General features: G+C 46.1%; 1 protein-coding gene across 1 annotated transcript in view; it reads right to left on the bottom strand.

The window, feature by feature from the left end:
• The window catches only part of DAGLB (diacylglycerol lipase beta), a 33,528-nt gene that overhangs the window by 16,928 nt on the left and 3,922 nt on the right, over positions 1-12,678 (bottom strand). The window contains exons 2-3 of the mRNA XM_056536167.1: positions 7,415-7,566; positions 544-718 (exon numbers count right to left, since the gene is read on the bottom strand). Coding sequence (XP_056392142.1) covers positions 544-718; positions 7,415-7,566 — 327 coding nt within the window. The remainder of the gene's footprint in view (positions 1-543; positions 719-7,414; positions 7,567-12,678) is intronic.

The raw sequence follows: 12,678 nt of genomic DNA, 5'->3' as shown, positions 1-12,678 counted from the left end.
CCTTGCTTTCGGAGCTCCGCTCCCCAGCATCCTGAAGTTTATTGGTCCCTCGTGACATCATGCCCGTCCCCTCAACGAAAGTCTATGGGAAGGGGGCGCGACGGCCGTCGCGCCCCCTTCCCATAGACTTTCGTTGAGGGGGCGGGCGTGACGTCACGAGGGGCAGCCCTGAACACGGAAGCCCGCACACAGCCTTTGGGAACAATAAACTTCCGGACGCTGGGGAGCGGAGCTCTGGAAGCAAGGCAGCGGAGTACCCCTTTAAAGGGGTACTCTGCTGGAAAATGAACTCATGCCAGAAAGTTAAACAGATTTGTAAATTACTTCTTTCCTTTTTAAATTTCCTTTCAGTCTTACCACAGTGCTCTCTGCTGACACCTCTGTCCATGTCAGGAACTGTCCAGAGCAGGAGAGGTTTGCTCACGTCCTACCCACCTTCTATACACAAGCACTGTCTATCTTGTGAGCACAGGGGGGGGGGGGGGGGGGTGCTCACTATGGCTCTATCAATGAATACTGTAAAGACCAGGCTGCGGATCTTACCTGGCGATGACGGTCAGTAGGATGACATGCACCACTGTTTTATCACACTTAACCCCATTGTCCGACACCCAAATTGCCCCCATAATGGCCCATGCGACTTCTGGAACGTAGAGGGCCAGGCGGATGTAAACCAGCTTGGGCATGCACTTCCTGGGCCCGGGGTTGGAGATTGTACCTGCAAAACCACAGGGAATAGTTAAAGGAAATACAAAGTTAACAAAGAGTCCATGTACAGTCTGCACCTCGGCAACTATAGTTTAACTACAACTCCCAGTAGGCTCCCAGTAGTTTTGCAGCAGCTGTAAAGGCAGAGGTTGAAGAGCAGTGAAGGAGTCAAAAGACATATAAAGACTGAGCTGTCTAAACTTAAAGGGGTACTCCGGAGGAGAAAAAATATATGTTTTCAATCAACTGGTGTCAGAAAGTTATATAGATCTGTAAATTACTTCTATTTAAAAAAAAAAAATATATATATATTATATATATATATATATATATATATATATATATATATATATATATATATACATACACACACACACACACACACACTCAAGGCTTCCAGTACTCATTAAAGGGGTACTCCACTGGAAAAAAAAATTTAAATCAACCAGAAAGTTAAGCAGATTTGTAAATTACTTCTATTGAAAAATCTTAATCCTTTCAGTACTTATCAGCTGCTGTAATGAAGTGCTTTTGTTTTTTAAAGGGGTTATCCAGGAAAATCCTTTTTATATATATATCTCAACTGGCTCCAGAAAGTTAAACAGATTTGTAAATGACTTCCATTAAAAAATCTTAATCCTTTCAGTACTTATGAGCTTCTGAAGTTAAGGTTGTTCTTTTCAATTTAAGTGTTCTCTGATGACACGTGTCTCGGGAACCGCCCAGTTTAGAAGCAAATCCCCATAGCAAACCTCTTCTAAACTGGGCGGTTCCCGAGACACGTGTCATCAGAGAGCACTTAGACAGAAAAGAACAACCTTAATTTCAGAAGCTCATAAGTACTGAAAGGATTAAGATTTTTTAATAGAAGTAATTTACAAATCTGTTTAACTTTCTGGAGCCAGTTGATATATATAAAAAAAAAAAAATACGTTTTTTCCTGGATAACCCCTTTAATTATCTTGCTGTCCGAGCACAGGAGTAAATCCCCATAGAAAACCTCTCCTGCTCTGGACACTTCCTAAAATGGACAGAGGTGTCAGCAGAGAGCACTGTGGTCAGGCAGAAAGGAAATTAAGGATAGAACTTCCTGTGGATCATAACAGCAGCTAAGTACTGGAAGGATTCATATTTTTTAATAGAAGTAATTTACAAATCTTTTTAACTTTCTGGCAACAGTTGATTTAATTTTTTTTTCCAGTGGAGCACCTCTTTAACATATTTACATATTTAAAATAAGTTCACATTTTATAAAAAAAATAATAATAATATATATATATATATATATATATATATATATATATATATATATGAAGAAATATCTGCTCTATCAACTAAACTACACCAACTACAACTGTACAAATATCATTATGCACTAAAACAACTTACACTTTCCCATTACTGGCATGGAAACAAAACTGGAGCATAATTGGCAAAACAACTAAAACACAAATAGAAGTAAAGTGACCAACCCTTTGGGCATAGCTAATTAATTTGCTAAATATTATAATAAGCTATATAATTTGAGAGAGGACTCCTCTAACCCCCAACCTGACAGAACAATTATTCCCGAATTTTTAGGCAAAATACGGCTCCCTTCCCAGGTGGCTGGACTATCTGATAAAATAATTATAGAAGAGGTAGTTCATGCGATTACATTTCTAAAGAGTAACATAAACACCAGGGCCAGACGGTCTGTCCAACGATTATTATAAAACCCCTGGTTCCTTACTTGCCCCATTTTTGGTTAGGATGTTCAATGAGGCAATGAAATTGGCATCATTTCCAGACGAAATGCTTAAAAGGGGCACTCCGCTGCTCAGCGTTTGGAACAAACTGCTCCAAATGCAGGAGCTTGTGACGTCATAGCCCCGCCCCCTCATGAGGCCACACCCCGCCCCCTCAATACAAGTCTATGGGAGGGGGCGTGACAGTGTGAAGTGTTATAATAAGTTGAATTATATAAATTTTTGTATTGAACTGTAATTGTCTACTATCAATAAAGATTTTAAAAAAATATTTAAAAAAAAGTCTTCCAGTACTCATCAGCTGCTGCATGCCTTGGTGGATGTCATGTAGTTCTTTCTAGTCAGACATGGTACTCCCTTGTTGCCACCTCGGTCCATGTCAGGAACTGTCCAGAGTAGGAGTAAATCCCCATGGCAAACCTCTCCTCCTCTGGACAGTTCCTGACATGGACAGAGGTGGCAGCAGAGAGCACTGTGTCTGACTGGAAAGAACTACATGACTTCCTCCAGGTCATACAACATCTGAAAAGAAATGGTGGGCTTGCAGTTGAATGAGCCGGACAGAGTCAGATAGTGAACTGTACCAGTTTTGTTGCCGGTGCATTGCCGTGGAATGAGATTTGCCATAGAATGAGATGGTCCGCCTCCATCACATCCTATTGGCTCTCTCTTGTCACGTGACATATTTAAACGTCACGCATCGATGCGCAAAGCAGTGTCAATTTGGCTATCACAGGGAGAGGATCTCCTCACCCTGTGATAGCTGAAGCTGTACGGAGCTCTCATGGCCTCTGTGGCCCGACAGAAGTTCACACATGTACGCAGATCATACGGCTGCCTCATATACATTTACTGTTGATCCACAGCGCTATCGGGATCCCGATGCCCGATGGCGCTGTCATCAGTGTGCGTCCCCGCGAGCGCCCCATGCCCGCAGCTCTACTCCCCGTCCTCCGCCCCCCGCAGCTCTACTCCCCGTCCCTCCGTAGCTCTACTCCCCGTCCCTCCGTAGCTCTACTCCCCGTCCCGTTAACGCTCAGGGAGCGGGGAACAGAAAGTAGAGCATCGGGCGCAGGTTAAGTTATTCGCGTAGTGCTGCGCATGCGCAGTACTACTTTACCTGCGCCCAATGCTCTACTTTCTGTTCCCCGCTCCCTGAGCGTTAACGGGACGGGGAGTAGAGCTACGGAGGGACGGGGAGTAGAGCTGCGGGGGGCGGAGGACGGGGAGTAGAGCTGCGGGCATGGGGCGCTCGGGGGGAGGCACACTGATGACAGCGCCATCGGGCATAGGGATCCCCATAGCGCTGTGGGTCGCTCCCTGAGCGTTCACAGGGGACGGGGAGTACAGCTGCGTGGGACGGGGAGTACAGCTGCGTGGGACAGGGAGTAGAGCTGCGGTGGACGGGGAGTAGAGCTGCGGTGGACGGGGAGTAGAGATGCGGGGGACGGGGAGTAGAGCTGCGGGCGTGGGGATCCTGATGACAGCGCCATCGGGCATAGGGATCCCGATAGCGCTGTGGATCAACAGTAAATGTATATGAGGCAGCCGTATGAGCTGCGTACATGTGTGAACTTCTGTCAGGCCACAGAGGCCATGAGAGCTCCGTGCAGCTTCAGCTATCACAGGGAGAGGAGACCCTCTCCCTGTGATAGCCAAACTGACACTGCTGTGCGCATCGATGCGTGACGTTTAAATATGTCACGTGACAAGAGAGAGCCAATAGGATGTGATGGAGGCGGACCATCTCATTCTATGGCAAATCTCATTCCACGGCAATGCACCGGACTTATATGGTTCAAAAATCCCCTCAGGCAGGGATACGTCAGTAGCCAATCTTTAAATTCCGGAAGTTGTATTGCAACCAAACGTGGTGTGAATGCAACCTAACATTCTGGTGGGCGGGGCGTGTAGGAGGCAACATGTCCTACTGAGCCGATTGTGCACATATATGGGAAGGAACTGAGGAATACAATTAATAAAAAAGGTATATGGCAGTGGTCTCCAAACTGTGACCCTCCAGCTGTTGCAAAACTACAACTCCCAGCATGCCCGGACAGCCGTTGGCTGTCCGGGCATGCTGGGAGTTGTAGTTTTGCAAGAGCTGGAGGTTCACAGTTTGGAGACCACTAGTGTATGGGCTTAAAGGAGTACTCCGGTGGAAAACATTTTATTTATTTATATCAACCGGTGCAAGAAAATCAAACAGATTTGTAAATGACTTCTATTTAAAAAAAAAATAATTTCCATTCCACTACTTTTTAGCAGCTGTATGCTACAGAGGAAATTTGTTTCTTTTTGAATTTCTTTTTTTGTCTCGTCCGCAGCGCTCTCTGCTGACACCTCTGTCCGTGTCAGGAACTGTCCAGAGCAGCATAGGTTTGCAATGGGCATTTTTCTCCTGCTCTGGACAGTTCCTGATACGGGCATCAGGTGTCAGCAGAAAGCGCTGTGGACAAGACAAAAAAAGAAATTCAAAAAAGAATAGAATTTCCTCTGTAGCATAGAGCTGCTAATAAGTACTGGAAGGGATAAGATTTTTTGAAAGAAGTCATTTACAAATCTGTTTAACTTTCTGGCACCAGTTGATTTAAAAAAAATAAAAAAATAAATAAAAATGTTTTCCACCGGAGTACCCCTTTAAAAGGTTTTATACCATGTTAACTCCTTGGCCTTTTGTCAAAGTCTTCAGCTGAAGGACACAAGTACGAGCATGAAAGAAATCTTACTAGAATTCTGCCGAAAGCTAGTCACACGTATCCTCTATCTCCCGGACCCCCTGCATTAGCCCAAGCAGGGAAGAGTCAGGCTTCAGACAAGATGGAACTTGCATACACACATTTTATCTATATATAAATACCGTATATATATATATATATATATATATATATATATATATATATATATATAAATACTGTATATCTATATATAAATACTGTATATATATATATATATATATATATATATATATATATATCTAAATAAATATATATATTTATATATATATAATATTTTTTTTATTGATTTTTTATTGATTTTGATGGCTTTGCAGGCTGTAGATCCGCAGTGCAATATGGTAGCAGCAGAGGAGTTGAGCTTTTTTGTGCGGAAAATGAAATTCTAGGAAATCCAAACACTTTGGAGATAATTTGTCTTACGAATTGGAAAGTGACTTTGGTAAACCAGTCTAGTGCGCATTTACCCCTTGGGTATGTTTACTGGGAGTTGAATTTTGCAGGAGGAAAAACTGCAGCAGGTTCCAATACCAGCGAAGTGGATGAGATTTGAACACCCGTCATGTTGTAAAAAGGTAAAAAGGAAAATCTGCACTCCGTCCAGGCAGAGATTGACCTGCGGTGCGGATTTCACTTCAATGGATACATCATTGATTTTTTTTCCCCCCACAGATTATAATGGGTAAGTCAAAATGTGCAATACACCTGCATTCAAATGTATTTCTGCAGATCGGACTTTGCTGGGGATTCACTGCAGATATTAAACTTATTGATATTTTTTTTTCTCCTATGCAAAATCCAAGGCAGTAAATCCACCCGATTCAGCGAGTTTTTGCACCTTTGGAAATCCATGCAGAAACACTGCAAGGGTCTGTTCAAACAGGCGGATTTAATTGCGAGATAGGCTCCTTTCACACTGCTGTCACTAACGGGTCCATCAGGCTCTATTTTTTTTTTTTTGTGGCCGAAAACTGGGCAGTTACCTGACTGGTCCCAACGCATTCATTATGATGAGGTCCCGACGGACCCTTTATTTTTTAATTCGGCGAGTAGTGGGAAAAATATTTTTGCAAGCACTAATTTTTCTCCCATTGTTCGCGATTCTTAAATAACGGGCTTCACACTGCCGGAGACAAATGGCAGTGTGAAAGTAGCCATAGCAGCGTATTTTCCACTGCAAGTTTTGGGGTGGGCTCTCCTTGGCACATTTTCGGCAGTGGAAAATTCCGTAGCCGACCCCAGTAAAGTCAATGTAATTTGCTGCAAAAATTCTGCAGCTGAAAATCTGCCACAGAGAGCCCGCCCCAATTCAAATGCGCAGCGGAAAACGCGCTGCTATCTTACAATTAAATATGCCGTGTGAACGGACCCCAAATCTTGATGGAAAAATCTCTAGCATATCTGTTCCATATGAACTTAGCCTAAAAGTCCTGGCAGGATCTTGTTCATCCTGATCTTTTTGGATCAGTAATAGAGTCACAAAAGAGTAGGGGCAGAATGGCTATGTTCACACTCCAGTAATTAAAGAGTATCAATTATGATCTAAACTCTCCATAATCCCCCCCCCCCCCATCTGTCCCTGACTCTCACTGACACTATCCATTTGTTTCTTCTCATTCAAAACCCCCTCATTGTACCTGATTTATTATCTTCTTGGCTGCTCATTCAGCCGTCCTAGTGTGAGGGAGGAAGGGGGGCATGGCCCAGCATAGAGGCTGTGATCACAGCATGGCTGCTCTCTGTTTACAACTGCACGTGCAGAGAGAAGAAAGATCGGAGCTCAGATAGTAAAATGAATGAGGGCCTGCAGTAAGGCAGAGTCAGGAGTATGCCCTGCTGTGCTATGAGCACAGTGCTGGCTCCTGCCTGTCTGATTGACAGGCAGGGAGCAGTGCTGAGCTTGTCTGTGTCCCGGCTGCAGTCTGAGATTTCGTATACCACGGTTCTAGGTCCGGTCGGAAAACTGTATTCGGGGAAAAATGAGACAACCGGAGTCAGCGTTTGACTCCGGTCGGCTCATTGAAATGAATGGGGTTCAGGCTGGATCCGGCTGGGATATGGGAGCGGCCGGTTTTCGCCCCTCCCAAGCGGATCCAGCAACCGTACACTACAATCGTAGTGTTAGTCAGGTTTTGAGGAATCAGTTTTTCCTCAAAAACCTGATATGGGAACTGTATTGCAAAAACGTGGTGTGAATCCAGCCTTAGAATGAGATCTCCTCACCCTTCATGCTGACATAGACGATCGATAACATCGAGCAGATAACTGCGCCCAGCATGACAATCAGTACGATGAAGTAGCTCTGTAGTATGGCTCCCCCGGGACAGTCAAAGTGCCCTTTATGGACCGAGTAAAGGACCAACGCTCCGATCCACCTGGAAGAGAAAACACATGACTGATCATTTGTGACATATCGGGTGATTCCTTCGTACTAGTCATCCGTTGTTTTTGTTACTGCAAATGGCTGTAAAGGGATTATATATCCCGTTATTGATCTGTACTTTCTAAAACTAGTGGCCTCCAAACTATGGACCTCCAGATGTTGCAAAACTACAACGCCCAGCATGCCCGGACAGCCGTTGGCTGTCCGGGCATGCTGGGCGTTGTAGTTTTGCAACATCTGGAGGTCCACATTTTGGAGCCCACCGTCCTAAACCCATCAATATGATTAGAGATGAGCGAACTTACAGTAAATTCGATTCATCACGAACTTCTCGGCTCGGCAGTTGATGACTTTTCCTGTATAAATTAGTTCAGCTTTCAGGTGCTCCCGTGGGCTGGAAAAGGTGGATACAGTCCTAGGAGACTCTTTCCTAGGAATGTATCCACCTTTTCCAGCCCACGGGAGCACCTGAAGGCTGAACTAATTTACGCAGGATAAGTTATCAACTGCCGAGCCGAGAAGTTCGTGACGAATCGAATTTACTGTAAGTTCGTTCATCTCTAAATATGATACTACAAACCATATACAACCGACAATCCTGCCAGTAAGACTGCACATTTATAAGCAAAATTGCGTTTCCGATGGCCATAAAGGACAGGTGTTTTTTTTTTTTTTTACTGCTACATGGAACAGTACCTCAAGGCAATTTCCCATTTAACGTGATTTTTATTTGGATTTTTCAAAGAATTACTCAAAAGGAACATTCCAACAATGAATCTGGAATGTAATATAGAAATTAACATGTATTCGTCCATAAAAAGGCAATGTTATTAATAATGCATGTGTTGTAAAAATGTTGCATTATATATAAACTTATGATCATTTATGTCATAACATCATTCAGCCTAAATGTTTAACATAAAAATGACCAATGTTAATTCACAGTTCTGAAAGGCTGAAGGCTTTGTTAAAGGGGTTATCCAGGAAAAAAAAAAATTTATATATCAACTGGCTCCAGAAAGGTAAACAGATTTGTAAATTACTTCTATTAAAAAATCTTAATCCTTTCAGTACTTTTGAGCTTCTTAAGTTGAGTTGTTCTTTTCTGTCTAAGTGCTCTCTGATGACACGTGTCTCGGGAACCGTCCAGTTTAGAAGCAAATTCCCATAGCAAACCTCTTCTAAACTGAGCGGTTCCCGAGACAGGTGTCATAGGAGAGCACTTAGACAGAAAAGAACAACTCAACTTTTAGAAGCTCATAAGTACTGAAAGGATTAAGATTTTAAGTGTTTAAAAGGGCAATCCAGGAGAACAAAACAGGGCTGATTTAATCCAAAAACAGCACCTCCATTGTCCTCATGGTTGAGTGTGGTATTGCAGCTCAGTTCCACTGAAGTGAATGGAGCCAAGCTGTAATACCACACACAACCTGAGGACAGGTGTGGTGCTGTTTTTGCAAGAAAGCTCTGTTTTTTCTATTCGGGGGATCATCATGGTTACTGACACAGATTAGCCCCGTACAATGGAGCCAACTGATGTCCTTTATGGACGATATGGACCTTTGGATCATATACATGTGTTTGCTTAGAATTAAAATGTGTCACCTGACATTACCTCCTACCTAGCTTCAGTTTAAAATCAATTTCTTTTTTTTAATCAACCGGTGCCAGAAAGTTAAACAGATTTGTAAATCACTTCTATTAAAAAATCTTAATTCTTCCAGTACTTTTTAGGGGCTGTATACTAAAGAGAAATCCAAAAAAGAAATGCATTTCCTCTGATGTCCTGACCCTGACCACACTGCTCTCTGCTGACATCTCTGTCCATTTTAGGAACTGTCCAGAACAGGAGAAAATCCCCATAGCAAACATATGCTGCTCTGGACAGTCCCTAAAATGGACAGCAGAGGTCAGCAGAGAGCACTGTGGTCAGGACATCACAGGAAATGGATTTCTTTTTTGTATTTCTCTTTAGTATACAGCCCCCTAAAAAGTACTGGAAGGATTAAGATTTTTTAATAGAAGTGATTTACAAATCTGTTTAACTTTCTGCCACCAGTTGATTTAAAAAAATAATAATAATAATTTCCTCGGGAGTACCCCTTTAATTCGGAGAAGCCAGGGAATATGGGGGTAAAGTACTTTTGCCTATATCAAGGGTGGTGGGGTGCGTTCCAAAATCCCTACATGGGCACCAAGGGGAGCATATCCCACCATTGTACAAACACATCTCCAGAATCTAATGGCCTCTGTGTATGCACAGTGATATGTCAGGGAAGTGGACGGGATGAAGCATTAGGAGCCTAAGGGGTCACAATACATTGTAGATCTCCTCAGTGTCTGCAGTGTACGAGAGAGAGGTCCCTTTAAAAGAGAAATGATACATGAGCCGAGGACAGGGTCAGCTTATACCTGCAACTTTTTGTTCTGTTGGATTCCAAATAAATATACACAGAAGACAAAGCCGCCTGGTGAATCTGATAGACCAGAGTTACAACATTCGGTTCTTCTTCTTTTATGCATTTCACATACTGTAACCAGTAACAGTGAGCACCGCTATTGCCTGTGCCATGTGATCAGCATTGTCAGAGTAGATGACAGGCAGTGCTCATGATTTTCAGTATAATAAAGGGGTTGTTAACAGGGTTACCCGGCCTTGTATACAGGGCATGACAAATCCCAGGACCAGGTGGCCATGGTATAAAGTGTGACCGTCGAGGCAGTTGATTGGCTGTGGCAGTCACCTGACATCCACTGCTGAACACCAGAGCGCTGATCAAGGACATTCGCTACTGAACACCATGGGGACAATTATGACTGTGACACAAGGAAAGATGAGGGGACATTATTGACTGTGACACAGAAAAGAGATAATAGGGACACTGTGACACAGAGAGAGGTTGAGGGGAACACTAATGACTGTGACACAGGAAGAGATGAGGGAAGACCCTAATGACTGTGACACAGGAAGAGATGAGGGGGACCCTAATGACTGTGACACAGGAAGAGATGAGGGGGAACCCTAATGACTGTGACACTGAGAGAGATGAGGGGGGCACTAATGAATGTCACATAGGGGAGAGACGAGGGGGACAGTAATTGACTGTGACACAGGGAGAGATGAGGGGGGCACTAATGACTGTGACACGGAGAGATAAGGGGGCACTAATGACTGTGACACGGAGAGAGATGAGGGGTGACCACTAATGACTGACAAAGGGCGAGATAAGGGGGACACTATGAATGTCACATAGGGGAGAGACGAGGGGGACAGTAATGACTGTGACACAGGGGAGAGACGAGGGGGACAGTAATGACTGTGACACAGGGAGAGATGAGGGGGGCACTAATGACTGTGACACAGGGAGAGATGAGGGGGGCACTAATGACTGTGACACGGAGAGATGAGGGGGGCACTAATGACTGTGACACGGAGAGAGATGAGGGGGACCACTAATGACTGACAAAGGGCGAGATAAGGGGGACACTAATGAATGTCACATAGGGGAGAGACGAGGGGGACAGTAATGACTGACACAGGGGAGAGATGAAAGGGACACAAATGACGGTGACACGGAGAGAGATGAGAAGGCCAACGCTGTCCGGACATGCTGAAAGTTGTGCAGATCCCGTTTGGAGACCACTGGTTTACACATATACAGGGGAATATACAGGGGAACATTCTTAAACCTAGAAAGTTTTTTGGCAATGTTCTACAGCAGCTGGTTTCTGTTTTTATCTTCTTCTTTGAGTTTGCCGCAATGATTCATAGATCTCCAGGTAGAAATCTGCACAATAACAGATCCAGCCAAGCCCAGGCCGCCTCCAGCAACACAGATCCCCTATCTGTATTCATAGACAGCGGTGGAAGGCTACGCTCTCCATGTTTCACTACAAGGAGACACAATCCAAGAGAAAAAACAGTGGTTCCCATTATAACCATTCATCGTAGGAACTGGTCTCCAGCTGTTGTAAAACTACAACTCTCAGCATGGTTTGGCAACTGCAGCTTATCAGAGAATACAGAGCTGGAAAATGTATTTTATTGTCAGATATCTCCATGATACGCCATCAATTTATGATCACTGGGTGAAAGTACAGCAGTGCTGACTATGTGCCCCCATCCCGGTCACTGTTCACCTCTGCATAGTGTCGCAATCATCAGAGCTGTGCTGAAACATCCCAGTAGGTAGCTGGCTGAGTACCATGGGGAAGGAAAGGGGGGGTGGGGGGCGCCAGAGGGAGAAGACCGAGCACAAGGGGGGGACGGGGGAAGGGGGGTCCAGGGGGAGAAGACCGAGCACAACGGAGGGTCCAGAGGGAGAAGACCGAGCGCCACGGGGGGGTCCAGAGGGAGAAGACCGAGCGCCACGGGGGGGTCCAGGGGAGAAGACCGAGCGCCACGGGGGGGTCCAGAGGGAGAAGACCGAGCGACACGGGGGGGTGGGGGGTCCAGAGGAGAAGACCCCCCGAGCGCCACGGGGGGGGTGGGGGGTCCAGAGGGAGAAGACCGAGCGCCACGGGGGGGGGTGGGGGGTCCAGAGGAGAAGACCTAGCGCCACGGGGGGGGGGGGGTCAGAGGGAGAAGACCGAGCGCCACGGGGGGGGTGGGGGGTCAGAGGGAGAAGACCGAGCGCACGGGGGGGTGGGGGGTCCAGAGGAGAAGAACCGAGCGCCACGGGGGGGGTGGGGGGTCCAGAGGGAGAAGACCGAGCGCCACGGGGGGGGGGGGGGGGGGTCAGGAGGGAGAAGTCGAGCGCCACGGGGGGGGGGTCCAGAGGGAGAAGACCCGAGCGCCACGGGGGGGTGGGGGGTCCAGAGGGAGAAGACCGAGCGCCACGGGGGGGGGGGGGGGTCCAGAGGGTGAAGACCGAGCGCCACGGGGGGGTGGGGGGTCCAGAGGGAGAAGACCGAGCGCCACGGGGGGGGGGGGTGGGGGGTCCAGAGGGAGAAGACCTAGCGCAACGGGGGGGGGGTCCAGAGGGAGAAGACCGAGCGCCACGGGGGGGGTGGGGGGTCAGAGGGAGAAGACCGAGCGCCACGGGGGGGGTGGGGGGTCCAGAGGGAGAAGACCGAGCGCCACGGGGGGGGTGGGTGGTCAGAG

This window comes from Hyla sarda, chromosome 8, assembly GCF_029499605.1.
Source record: "Hyla sarda isolate aHylSar1 chromosome 8, aHylSar1.hap1, whole genome shotgun sequence".
Taxonomy (NCBI): Eukaryota; Metazoa; Chordata; class Amphibia; order Anura; family Hylidae; genus Hyla; species Hyla sarda.
The sequence above is the reverse complement of the archived record's forward strand: the minus strand, read 5'-3'. Positions and strand labels throughout refer to the sequence as shown.